The sequence below is a fragment of the Suncus etruscus genome, chromosome 20, assembly GCF_024139225.1.
Source record: "Suncus etruscus isolate mSunEtr1 chromosome 20, mSunEtr1.pri.cur, whole genome shotgun sequence".
Lineage (NCBI taxonomy): Eukaryota > Metazoa > Chordata > Mammalia > Eulipotyphla > Soricidae > Suncus > Suncus etruscus.
This window is the reverse complement of record NC_064867.1, coordinates 26,649,082-26,663,669: the sequence shown is the minus strand read 5'-3', so window position 1 is coordinate 26,663,669 and position 14,588 is coordinate 26,649,082. Positions and strand designations below refer to the sequence as shown.

General features: G+C 35.6%; 1 protein-coding gene across 2 annotated transcripts in view; it reads left to right on the top strand.

The window, feature by feature from the left end:
* The window catches only part of CPNE4 (copine 4), a 483,892-nt gene that overhangs the window by 352,703 nt on the left and 116,601 nt on the right, over positions 1–14,588 (top strand). For both annotated transcript variants that reach the window (XM_049766524.1, XM_049766523.1), the window contains exons 6-7: positions 7,800–7,883; positions 11,551–11,640. In XM_049766524.1, coding sequence (XP_049622481.1) covers positions 7,800–7,883; positions 11,551–11,640 — 174 coding nt within the window. The remainder of the gene's footprint in view (positions 1–7,799; positions 7,884–11,550; positions 11,641–14,588) is intronic.

Genomic DNA, 14,588 nt, shown 5'->3' with positions numbered 1-14,588 from the left:
ATATGAGGTAGAACAAGATGATTAATGTTCTATGGTTCTGTAAAAAAAAGCTAGAGCCCCTATATAAAAGTATAAATATAAATAAAATTAAAAGAAGAAAAAAATAAAAATAAATAAAATAATTTTTAAAATGGGGACAGATGTGGAAAGTTTTTGTTTGTTTGTTTGGTTTTTTTCCCCCACAGGCACAGTAAACATTGGGGAAATTGGAAAGGAAATTCCCTTGGCTAAAAGATATAGGATGTCTGTACCCTTGAAGCATGCTGTCATGAGAATAACTACAGGTTCCAGACATGATAGTTGTCAAATCCCAAGGTGTATCTTTATGGTGTCCAGAAAAGTTCTGTTCAGTTATGGTTGTCATAGTCAGTCTTGGGGTTTGCACTGATCCTAGGACAAATTTCATCATTAGGTGGTAAGGTAGGGCAATCTACCCTTAGATCAAGTTGTTGTTGTTGTTTCTTTGTTGTAAGGTTGTCATATGAACCTGCCCTGGCACAAGTTGATGCCAAAGTGGTATTAGGGCCTCCCCCACCCCTGGGTGAGGTTGATTCTTGGTGCTGGTGCAGGAAACTGTGCCAGTTCTAAGGTTGAAATCCAGGGTTCAGGGTTGGACAGTCTATGTCCAATCACATGAGGTCTAAGTCAAGTCCCCATGACAAATGTTCAGGGTGGAAGGCACCCCTATATTCAAACTCTTATGCATATGTAGACTCAAAAAAATTTGACGATTAAACTATTCAGATAATGGCTGAAACTCTGCTTTTCTCTTGCTGCATAATACTTTCACACAAAATCTAATGACCTTGGTGTTACTTGTTATATGTCATGATCTTGAGGGTCAGAAATTCAGATAAGTTTCAAATAGTTAAGGACTTTAACTGTAGGAATGGTCCTTAACTGTGGGGATTTTGTGTGAGGAGACCAAACCAGCCTTTCTTTGGCTAATGCCTAATTATGTGGATCATGGTAAAGTTGGGTTTAGCTTTATCTGGATTGATCATCTGCAGTACACACCCACTATAGCAATTCTGGAGTAGTTATATTTCCTCCAGATTGTCTGGAAAGTGCACAAAAGAATGAGGTAGAAGTTATATGGTTCTTTTTTTTTATACAACTTAAGGACACATGTCATCCTTTCTGTTGTATTAAGCTGGTTGGCAAATAAACTTATAAATCCATCCTAGAATCAAGGAGAGGGCAATGAGACCCCTCACCTTGTTGGAGCAATGACAAATTTATATTGTGGAAAAGCATGTGGACTGTGGACATTATGGTAGTTATATATAGGAACAAATGCCGCAGTCTTTTGTGATATAATGAAAAAGATGGTATGATAGTTATTTCAGCAATAATTTTCCTGAATTTATATCTAATAATAAAAATATATCAAAACATAATCAAGCCACAATAAGATAAATAAAAGTATTAATCCTAAAAATTGTTAATGAGCATCATAGGAATAATTGAGTTTATAGATATAATATCAAATATGTTCTGTCCATTTTAGACTATGGTTATAATAAGTGTGGATTCCAATCTCCTAGTGGGACACTGATACTTCCTCAAGGAGACTAATACATCAAGGAGTAAGCCCCAGAGATTATACAATTCTCATCTTTTACAGATGAGAACATTGAGTTTCAGAGATATGAAGTTACTCATCTAAGATCACACACACAATTACATGTACACATATGAGCATGTATGCATGAACTCACATCAATGACAGAAAGACTTATTTAGTCAAATTGCCTTACTAATACCGAAATCTTCATTCAGGGAAGAAACTAATAAATAAAATTGGATTGACCTATGAAAAGAAAGACATGGCCCAATACAGCAATTTTGGAGAGTATGAATTTGCTCAAAGTGCCTAAAGGCTTCAATATCCTTTCAGAAGAATACACATGGTCAAAATGATTTTCAAAATAATATTGAGTCCCTATTTTCTTTCTTCAATCTCGCACATATACAGTAGTAGCTTTCTAGAAGCTTAATGCTATGAGTAATGTAACAGAATAGATGCAAGAGCATATATGAGAAGCCTTTTGACTTCTCTTAAGACTGTCAGGAAAACTGATTTTTCAAATATAAAATAATACTATTCTCGCTATTTTTAAATTTAAAAAATAAAATTTGCTTTTTATTAGAATGCTGTGCCATTTACTATATTATGATCTTATTTTTCTTATCTTTATGGCACAGAAATTCTCAGTTTTAGTTTATAATATGATTATATTAGTAGCTATAAACCATGTTGACCAAGGTATTTTAGGATCTTCATAATACTTTAGAATATAAAGGTATCCTGTGACCAAAATGTTCAAAAAGAATATACCAGAAAAACTAAGAACTTTTTTAAACAGCAATTTAAGAGAAATTTCCTCCGTTGTCTTGCTAGAAATTGTTGATGTTATCTTGCTTCTTCAATGTTCTCTAGCAGAATAGAGTTCTTGAAATGTACTTGAGATGGAAAATCAGAGTCCTTGAACTCCCCAATAGGCAGCCTTCAATAAATAAAAACAGAAATAGATTAGATAGGTAGAAAATAAAGCTATTACTCTAAAATTTGTGCAATTCATTTTGTAGAGATTTAGACTTTCTAACTTTGAAAGCACATGTTTTACTCCAGTGGCTTGTTGGTAATTAATCTAACAAGAAAGTAGACATAAGTCAATGTCTACTTACTTAGGAACATTCAAACTGACAAAATATTCTTTCTCCCCCTTTTGCTTATTGATGTTGGAGCTGATTCTTAATTGGGGTATCCACATCATTATAGTGAGCATTATAAACTGCATTTTTAGTGTACTTATGCTGCTAGTTTGAAGGGGTAGCGTAGAAGCAAACAAATCTGTCTCTAAAACAGAGGTCTACAAACTTTCTCTCTAAAGGACCAGATGGTAAATAACTTAGGCTTTGCAGGCCATATGGTCTTTGTCCCAACTACTCAGATCTGCCTCCGCAGCATGAAAATAGCCATAGACAGTACATAAATGAATGAGTGTGGCAGTGTTCCAATAAAACTTTATTCTCAAAAACAGACAGTGGACTAGATTTGTGACATGCAGCAAATTCACCCATCCCTACTCTAAAATAATTATCAAATCCCTAACTGTTCTGCTGGGACTTCACCCTCTTCGCATGTCTGCCTGGATAAATAATCTAGTCCTCATTAAAGATAGAAAGTTATAATTAAAAAGCATTTACAATTTTTTGCACCAAACTACTCTTAGCGCCACCTTCATGCTGATAGTCAGGCAAAGAAAGCTGAAATGAAAATTCCATAGTGTGTTCAAATAGTTATATGATTAGATACACAGCTATTTCTTTTAACAAATTGATGATGTATGTACTGTCTGTGGTTTACACTTTAAAAAAAATAAGTGACATAAATTTGTGAGCAGGCATTTCAGTTATTTTTGAGGAATCACAGTAGGTTTTGTTGTGTTGTTGTTGTTTAGAATCATATGCCTCCTTAATAGGAGTAACTCCAAATATCTGTATAGTGCTTTAAAAAGTCTTTATTAGTTTTCTCTTCTTTGGATAATAATCATCGTATGGCAATTTTTTAATGTTTGCATGATGTTTATACTATACGCTACATGCCTGAGTTCCTGCAGTTTACCACATCACCATGAGGCAAGCAATAATTCTTATGCTCTCTTTCTATATACAATCAAACTGAGACTTGTTTAAATTAAATTTATTCTTGAAAATCTCATATTTTTAAAATAGAACATTGGAAGCTTATCTCAGACCATCCAAATTACATGTGGTGCAGGCAGCATTTGAAAGCAGCCTCAAAGCCTGTGAGCTGCACCTTTGATTTCCAGTTACTAAAGAGCAGATTCTGTATCTGATCTTTCTCCTCTCAGTTTATAATATGTCTTTCTGAAAACTTTGTGTAACCCTAAATAGAATTTGTAGATGTGAAATAAAGTGCTTGGGTGATAAATCAAGTGATAGAGAATATGCCTATCATGTGCAAGGCTTTGAGTTCAAATCCCTGGCAATGTATGGGTCCATCACACCACATTATCAGGTAGAATATCACCAGGATAACCCTTAGCTCCACTCAGTGTGGCCCCTTCTTAAAATATCAAATAAAATGCAGAATGCATTGGAGCATAATAAAAATAAAAACTAAAATGCTAGCATAGATTATGAATATTTAGAGGCCACATATGATGATGCTTAGAACTTATTCCTGGCTTTGTGCTTAAGGATCATTTCTGGAATTGCTTGAGAGAAAATAATTGGTACCAGGGACCAAAATGTGACCACATGCAAGAAGGAGGGACGAAGGAAGGAAGGAAGGAAGGAAGGAAGGAAGGAAGGAAGGAAGGAAGGAAGGAAGGAAGGAAGGAAGGAAGGAAGGAAGGAAGGGACGGAGGGAGGGAGGGAGGGAGGGAGGGAGGGAAGGGAGGGAGGGAGGGAGGGAGGGAGGGAAGGAAGGAAGGAAGGAAGGAAGGAAGGAAGGAAGGAAGGAAGGAAGGAAGGAAGGAAGGAAGGAAGGAAGGAAGGAAGGAAGGAAGGGAGGGAGGGAGGAAGGGAGGGAGGGAGGGAAGGGAGGGAGGGAGGGAGGGAGGGAGGGAGGGAGGGAAGGAAGGAAGGAAGGTAGGAAGGAAGGAAGGAAGGAAGGAAGGAAGGAAGGAAGGAAGGAAGGAGGAAGGAAGGAAGGAAGGAAGGAAGGAAGGAAGGAAGGAAGGAAGGAAGGAAGGAAGGAAAGAAGGAAGGAGGAAGGAAGGAAGGAGGGAGGGAGGGAAGGGAGGGAGGAAGGAAGGAAAGGGAGGGAGGAGAGAAGCAAAGAGAAGAGGAGAGAAGGGAAAGGGGATAGAGAAGAGGGATGGAGGGAGCAAGGAGTGATGGAGGAAATAAGAAAATGTTTACCAAAATACATTTGGTAAAACAACACTGTCTTCCTATATTTTTGTCATTTTTATATTTTGTCAGTTTATATTTTTCTATCAATTTCATTTAAAAATTAAAAAGTAGCAAGTTAAGATTATAAATAAAAGGGAAAATAATGAATGGGATTCCTCCAGCAGAGTCAGCAAATTTGTTTTTAGTTCTGGATCATATCAGGCAATGCTCAGGGGTTACTTTTGGATCTTCACTGAGGAATTACTCCTGACTGTGTACAGGGGGCTATATGGGATGTTGAGGATGGAAATGGGTAGGCTGATTGCAAGGTTAATGCCCTATCCACTGTTTTAGTCCCCTAGTTAGCATTTTTTTAGAAACACTTTCCTTAAAGATCAGGAATCTATTTAAAGAGAAGAAAGCTAAAACTTCCAGAGATGGAACCCAAAGGTAACTATGTGACCTGATTCTACAAGGGCAGGGAGGAGACAGGGTGACTTAAATTTTTAAGGGGAATGTTGAAAGAAAAAGCAGTTCTAGGAAATGTCTTAAGAAAATGCCTGTAGTGTGTCTACATGTGTGTCTAAAAAAGTATAGCACCATGTTAAATCAACAGCAAGATTTGCAGATTAAATTTATCTTAATTGATAAGATAATTGATAAAATGAAGTAATAATATGGCAGAAATAGGGCATAAAGTTATATGCCAGATTGGCTATTAGAGAACACAGTCTTTGGCACCCAGTAGAAGTAGGAAGATCCATATCCCCATTTCCATCTCTTCTTTGTCTGAATCATTCCACAAATGTTCTAGGCTAGCTAATATTTCTTATTAAACAGCAAACCAAATTATTTTTCTTCTCAGTATCTATCTTTGATTCATACACTTTCCATAGTCATTTTTTCACATCTTTTCTCAGTTTGTTCCTTCTATATATATATATATATATATATATATATATATATATATATATATATATATATATATCCTTGAAATTATATTTTCCATTAAAAATCCATCATCAACCCCTCTTTTCTCTATTACACATTTTCTTTATTTTTAAATTTTCTTCCTTATTTTCTTCATTCATCTACTAAGACACAGTCCTGAGTTATAGGCTTTTTTTTTGCTTTGTTTTTGTTTTTGTTTTTAGGCCTCACCTGGTGATGCTCAGGGGTTACTCCTGGCTATGCTCTCAAAATCACTCCTGGCTTGTGAGACCATATGGGATGCTGGGGATCAAATCATGGTCCATCTTAGGCTAGCACAGGCAAGGCAGATGCCTTATTGCTTGCACTACCACTCTGGCCCCATAAGTTATGATTTTTGTGTACTTTTCTTATCACTGAATTGTATGATACATTAGAAAGCTGAATCCAGGAGTTTTCCTTTCTTGTATATTAATATCAATCACAGTGGCTTTGTGATCCATGAAACCTCAGTGAGTTATTGTGTTGAGTGAGTGACTAGGATGGCTATAAACTTAAAATTTCTTTACTGAAATTTAGATTTCTGGGGGAAACAATCATCTGATAAAACATAATAAGGAGATGAAAACTAAGGCTATTGCACAGACTTTTACAACTTTGTATTTTTCTCATTTATTTATGCATTCATGCAGACACTCAATAAGTCACTCTATTACCTCAATACTAGATATTATCTCCAAACTAGACACTACAGAGTATGCTGGAAAAAATAGTCAAATATGAAAGAAAATGCGAAAAAAAGAAAAGTACTCCCTCCTCTCTGAGATGACTTAATAAATTATGATAAAAATAAACAAGTTTAAAAGAAGGATGTGGATAGGTCTGCTTTCAATAATGAAGTACCTATTTATTTCACATTATTTTCTTGATAAAAATAACTGAAAATATTGTTAGTATACAGCATACATATGTTTGAGATTTCTATGTTTCTTCAAACTTGAGGAGCCAAAAACAATGCAGACAGAGCAGGGAAATCCATTGGGACGAATCAGGGTGTTCGGACAATTTTCCATCCAAGGTTGATTTATAAAATAGCTCACGTAGAGGGGCTGGGCAGCCTAGCAGAAAATTACTAATAAGAAGTAGAGAAATTGAGCACAGTTTTTTGAAATCTAACAGCACTGAGAAAGCAAAAGTGAAGTTCAAGGCTATTAAGAAAGAAAAGGATAAAGATTCACAGATGTTTTCAAAGAGAGAAGAGGTGCACCGGTCTGAAAGGCTTAGCTACCCAAAGAATCCACCAATTAACAAATAGCAAGCATAAAGAGAAAACTGAACAAAAAAAAAAATCAAGAGATTATGGAGATAAACCAAAGCCTTTGAGCGTAGCACAAATAAGAATTAACTCTGAAGGCTCCTCAGAAAAAGAGTAGGTCCCTTAAGCACTCAATCTTTTTTTTTTTTTTTTTTTTTTAGTGATTTAAGTACTGTACCCAGGTAGTCAAGTTATAAAAATAGATTGAACCCTTAAGGACTTATAATGAAACTAGCCCCCACATTGTTCAGTTTTAACTGGATTTAGGTAAATTCCCCAGCCCCATTGTAACTTTTTGCCACAAGTGACCCATGGTTTTGAATGATTTTAACATTTTATATAGCTCTGATCTTTAATTAAAATTAATAAGCATATCAATGGCAGAACAAGAAACAGATCATAGAAACTGACCCATAGGTATCCAGATAGTGGATTAATCAAACAAAGACCTGATAATACTAATTGATATGGTTAAGATATATATGTTTTTATTAAATATATGGAATTTGAAATGATATTCAAAGAATATTTCAGATTTTAATGAAGTACTTAGTGTCCAAATGCAGCCCACTCTATAAATCTGGGAGAAATAAGAAAGAAGGACAAAGGAATATCTAGGAGTATTTGGTCCAGCATGGCAACAAAAATAAGATGGGAAAACCTTATTTCTCTTTATCTATTTTAGGATTTCTTCAGTAAATCAGATCCATTTCTGGAAATTTTTCGTATGAATGACGATGCCACACAGCAGCTTGTGCACAGAACTGAGGTAAGGAAAGTTACCGTTGAAGATGGCAAATTGATTTGCCTCAAGAAAAACCTTTACATTTACATTCCTTTAATTTAATTTAATTTATTTAATTGGGAGGTTGTGTCACTCCCAACCATTCTTAGGGACAATTCCATGCTCTGTGCTGAAGGAAGTTCCTTACCTTTGTTCCTGTCTATTACTCTGCATTAATCTTAGAGTTTTTGCCATCCAAAGAGGTTTGTCTTTTACAGATTTCATATTTCTTTTGCTTTGTCTGTTTAGATACTACAACACAAAATCCCTCACTCATAGTTTCTATGTTGGTTGTATATACATACAACCAGCCAGTAATTTATTCATAATAAAACCATAAATTTAAGCTAAATAACTAGCTGGTAAAAATTATCTGAAGTGATTTTTAGTCCTTTTTCCGATTTTCAAAACAATTCTTTACAATATTATTATAGGCTGAACTTGTGAGAAACCAGTTTCTTTTCAAAGTTCTAATAATTAGTAAGGGAAGGGCTGCACTTAAACTGAGTTTACCTGTGCCTGAGTTTTATCTTCTTCCTCTGGGAAATTCTATACATTGGGAAACAGACAAACCTATTAGAGAAATTGCTGCCCTGCCCAAGACAACCACTTTTCCATATGTATCTTCTTCACTCTTTATATAACTCCGAGTTTTATCCATCCCTATTCAAAACAATATTCCCTACTGTGCACTCACTCAACAACCAACTCCATCTCTACTTTTTCTTCCTCATAAACAAATCCATGAGAGTCCATGGAGGTGAAAAGTATAGAGATTTGGTTGTGTGGGGTGCATTGGTGGTAAAAACGTTGCACTGGTGAAGGGGTGTTCTTTTTGTGACTAAAACCTAACTACAGTCATGTTTGTAATTATGGTGTTTAAATAATGATTAAAAAAAGAAAAGTAGGGGCCGGGTAGGTGGCGCTGGAGGTAAGGTGTCTGCCTTACAAGCGCTTGCCAAGGAAGGACCGCGGTTCGATCCCCCGGCGTCCCATATGGTCCCCCAAGCCAGGGGCGATTTCTGAGCACATAGCCAGGAGTAACCCCTGAGCATCAAATGGGTGTGGCCAAAAAAAAAAAAAAACAAACAAAAAAAAAAAACAAAAGAAAAGTATAGAGACTTGAAAGGAATAGGTATATGGTAAATGATTTGGAGTAAGAGACAATTCTGTTGTGTTTAAATACCTGTAGTGGCATAAAGAAATAACCATCAGTCCTTTTATGCAATAATTGTGCAGTTGCTATGTTCTCACTACCCTACACTGGAAATCTATTTTCCAAAACTAATAGATTAGCTAGTAGCATGAGGAGAATTTTTGGTAGGGGATGTTACTCAGTAGTAATTTGCTTGCTTTGCTTGTGTAGGGGTTTCATCCCTGAAACAACACAGAGAGAGAGGGAGAGAGACAGAGAGGAGAGAGAGAGAAAGAGAGACAGAGACAGAGAGAGACAGAGAAGAGATCTATATTTTATAAATAAAATCCTATTATATAAAAATCTTATTGTTTTAAATAATAGGATAAATGGAATTGAGTATATAGTATATTTACTGTATATAGCACAATGTAATTATTTGGAACTTAATCCCAGAGAAACTGAGATACAACTAACTAAGCAGTGTCTCTCTATGCATGCTTATGTTCTAGTCATCAAATGGAGGCTTTATTAGGTAGGTAAAAGGGAGATGAGTAGTTTATTGTTGGGTCTTTCTCACAAGATTGACCTAAATTTTATTCCTTTTTTAAACTTTATTGATTGATTAATTTTTGGGCCATACCCAGCAATGCTCAGGGATCACTCCTGGCTCTGCACTTGGAAATTGTCCCTGGAAGGTTGGGGAACCATATGAATTGCCTGGAATCAAACCGGGTCCCTCCCGGGTTGACCACATGCAAGGCAAATGCCCTACTACTGCTATATCTCTGCATCCCACCCCCTCAATTCTATTCTTAAGAACTTCTCTAGAACTTACTCCCATAAGCCCAAGGCTTAAGAGCTTTTAGAGTCTCAAAATAGATGTGGATTTTACATTTTATAGTGAGTCAAGGAACATTGAATTGCTCTTTTTCCTTATTAAATAGATACAAAAATATACACAAAGATTTTTCATTTCAAATAAAATTTTTAGTTAAGTTTTTGATTTGCTATTAAGTTTACAGAACTGTTACAATGAAATATCTTCACTTCTTAGTATTTTTATATAAAGGTGAGAAATTTAAATTAACCCAAACAATTTTATATAACTTCTCATTATCACTTTTATCATCCTTAGGGTATCAAAGTAAAATATAAAGTTACACAGGAACATTGTTTTTCTACTTTAATGCATTAGAAGAAATTTAATGAGTTATGATATAATCAATAATTCATAGCTATAATAAGGAATTAATTAAAAGAGGTAATCTTTTACTCAAATTATATTTGGGTATAGAATTCATATCTTTCATAATGTTATGACTTCTGTTAACCATAAACTTTATAGGAAATAAATGTAATATGCTAGAATTTCATTTTATTTGAATGTCCCCTTGAGTAATGACTCTCCGTTTTTTAATAGTTTTTACTTTTTTGGATATAGCACTATTGATAATGGCTTCTCATGAACATAATTCCAACACCACACCCATCAGTAGTGAACTCATTTCTCTCTCCCAAGCAACTCATCATCCTTCTCATGTCCCCAACAATAGTTTTCAATTTTTATGCTCCTTGAGGATGCATCTCCAAAATTTCTGTCAGCAAGTGTGGGTGAGCCTAGAAATCTACATTTTTAACAATTTCCATAGTGTTGTTTTTCCTTTTAGTCCAGGGACTATCTTTAGATCAATTTACACTGCAGAGTCCTAGACACAGAAGCAGATATATGGACATTTCAAACTATATAGTATTATTGGACTACTTGTGATAAATTCCAAAATTGTTTGATCCCTTGGATTCTTAGCTATTTTTAACTAAGTTTATGACTAGTAAATGATTTTTCAAAGTATTTAACTTTATTATAGACTTAGTTTGTAACACTGAAGATCTTCTATGCTATCATTTTCTAGGATATTCTAATTAAAAATAATAGTGAACCATTTTATGTGTGTTCTGGAGATATTTTCTCTCTAAAAACTTCTCCTGTAGCTTGCCAGATGTTCAAACTCTAGGTTATAGGTTACCAAAGACCTTTCAACTATTTCCCAGTAGTATTATCTTGCCATATACTGAAAGCTCACCAATAGTCTTTCCCTATACTGGTCTTAATAGGAGAAATTTTATACCTCTTTTATGATTTTATCAGAGAATAGACAACTCCTATCATTTAGAGTTCTTTTGTTGGAACTTAAAGTAAGCCCATCTTCATCGTTCTAGCCCTTTGTACTATAGAAGATATCATCTGTAGCATTTACTTTCTGGACAATACAACTGTCACTATTCCAAAACACTATTCCAAAAAACAACAGCCAGAACAGTATACAGAAATTCTGCATATATAATGATGAACCTAATGGACACCCTTAAAAATGTACTACTCTAAGTTTTCTTGAAAGCATCAGTTCCAGACAGTTGTCCCTTTCTTAAGTGTCAAAGTTCGTTTATTTTCATGTTGAAATGTGAAATGTCCAATTTTTTCTTTTTTCCCATAATAGTTTTTTTGTGTTTTCTCAGGTTGTGATGAATAACTTAAGCCCTGCCTGGAAATCATTCAAAGTATCAGTAAATTCTCTATGCAGTGGAGATCCAGAACGCCGGCTGAAGGTCAGAACCCTTTGTAGATCCAAGAAATGCGTTGTTTATATAATTCTATTTAAGCCTCCTCTTCCTCCTCAAGATCCAAAATTTTCTATATCTCTTATCCAAATCTAAGCATTTTGATAAAGAAAGGTCTTTAGTTAGAGCAACTGAAAGTCATGGGTAGCTCTAAGAAAATCCCAATTGAGTCTGGTCAAGGCAAAAGCTCAAAACTTCTCAGAGATAAATTGAAACATTAGGCTCCGAAAAATTAACTGCTGATCAGTTGGGGGGGGGGCAAAATCGTGGTAAAATCTAGATCAGCAATGTGCAAGGCAAGTACACTATACACTCTACTATCTTTCGACCCCAATAATAGGGAAATCTAAGAACAAAGCTATTCCTGTTATCAAGACCTGTTATCACAGTGAAGACTGATCCAGAATTCAGTAGTTTAAAAAAAATAACCTATTATTTAGCTTATAGTTCTCTGTATTGACTAGTTGAAGTTACCAGGAAATTCTTCTCTAGTAGATTGTGGCTGGGTTCTATCATGTATCTGTGGTCATGTGACTCTGCTTCTAGGGTTTGACTGGGAGGTGTAGCCATTAGTCTTTCGTTGTCCAGAAAGCTATCTTGAACACATCTGATTTCAGGATTTAAAAGAGCAACCACTGAAGTTTTCAGGTGCTTAGTTCTTGATACTTTCCTTCTTGTTCCTTTCCTTCTCAGTCTTTTCCTCCTGTTGGCCAAAGCAAATCACATGGCCATCCAGATACAAGGGATGAGGAAAGACTCTTTGATAGAAGATGCTGCAAAATAGTACGATTATTTAAAAATAATCTACCACCAGTGTTAAACACCATGGGAATGAAGTATTTGAAAGGCAAGATACATTGTAGGAGCTATGATAATGCAATGAAAACTCTAGTTGAATACCAGAAGCAAATTCCAAGAGACATTCCTTATGGTTATGCCTTTCTTTTTGACTTTTGGCTTTTGGGTCATACCCGGTGGCATTCAGAAGTCACTCCTGGCAGGCTCGGGGGACCACATGGGATGCCAAAATTCGATCTGGGGTTCATCCTGTATTGACCATATACAAGGCAAATGCCTTACTGCTGTGCTCGGGCCCCTGGTTATGCCCCTTTTTCTCCATTGGAAGTCCAGAAACTCTGCTGTCGGTGCATAAGAGTTGATTCTACTAATTCAGATCGACTAACTACATTTGAAACTGAAGCTTGAAAAACAAAGGCTAGTGAAATCAAATTAACTGAGAATATAACCATACATAGATTCATCTCAACTTCACCAGGGAGTTTTTTTCCATGCAAATAAACCATAGGGAAGGTAATAAATAGTTAGGAAGTTGCTGTGATAGCCTGAAAGTAGAGCCAGAGATGCTTATATCTGGTCAGTGGCTTTAGAATTAAACCTGGGCATCTACCCTCACCTTGGAAATAAACATTCTTTTGATGGTCTCACACTTGTGTTGGTCTTTTGAGCTCCTAATCCTCAGATCCTGTTAGAGGGATATTGTCAGTGTTTATCTGTTCAGTTTAATGTTTTCCTTAACTTTTTACCCCACAAACATTCTGATAGATATAATTTTTGTCAGTGCTGTCAGAGTGCATAATATTTGTTTTGTTAATCCCAGCTTTTAAATGAGAAGTATTATATATATATATATTCAAAACTATTACTTGTAGATATTGTAGTTGAGCAGTCAACACACGTTTATTTGCCTAAGTAAGCTTACTTAGACATAATCTTAATTTTTCTTCTAAGAATGTATTTCTAGCTAAAACCCCTCCTATACTTGAAACTAGTTTTCATATTGAATGAAGGACACACAATGTCTGAGCCTCTATGTCCAAGCTCCTATGCTGAATAGCTAAGAGTTGCAGCCTCAGGATGGAGCAATGATGATTGTCTACTATAAGCTGTGCAATCTTATTTCTGGGAAGATGAGTGAGTTCTTTTGAGAAGAAATACAATTGTTCTTTAATTTGTTATAGAAAAACATTTTTCCTATAGGGTTATGAATAGGATAAAAGAAGAGGATTATCTGCAACCAAATACATTAAAATGCAGAAAAGGAGCAGTTTGTAGTCTTTTGAGTGCAGTTATCTCTAGAAAACATAATGCAACTAAATGATAGATGAGTGCATGAGAAATAAAGATAGTAAGAGAATGGGGAGATGAGAAGAAGAGAGAAAGGAGAAAAGAATAGATCAGATAATATGAATGACTGAATTAATGAAATTTGGATTGTGTTGCAAAAGAAGTTCATTGTTTTTTCTTTCTTTTGATTTATTTGGTTTGGGGATAATATCACAAGTGACCAGAATTTACTCCACACTGCACTCTGGGATCCTCCTGAGTGGTGCCAGATATAGAGCCCAAGTCAAGTGCAAGCAAAACAAATGACCAACCTGTTTTATTATCTCTCAGGCCAGTCCTGTGGAATGCATGTTAGCATCCCTAGCTACTGAGTACTAGAAATACTTATTGTTAAAGGATATTTAGCCATTGCTAAAAGTTCTCTGGAGGGCAAAATCACTTATTGAGAACCAGTGGAATAGAGCAATGGTTTTGAAACTTAGAGTACATCAGAATCACCTAGAAGGCTTGTTAAAGCACAGATTACTAGTTATTAACTTCAGAGTTCTAATTCAGTGGACCTGAAAATTTGCATTCTAACAGTTTCCCACTGATGTTGATACAGCTAGACCCAGCCTACACTCTAAGACTTCCAGCATGGACATTTGTTTTCTCCTTACAACTCTCCCTTGGCTTAATGCTCCCAAATCCGTTAATACCTTCCCTTCTCTTCTTACCCCCCTTTTTTCTGCTCAGTATTTGGCCTGTTCTGTACTCTCTCCAACTGCACTTTCTATTTTTTCCTAGCTTTCTCTTCAGACTTATACTACTTAGACTTTTGTTTTGTTTTGTTTTATTTGCTTTGGGTCACA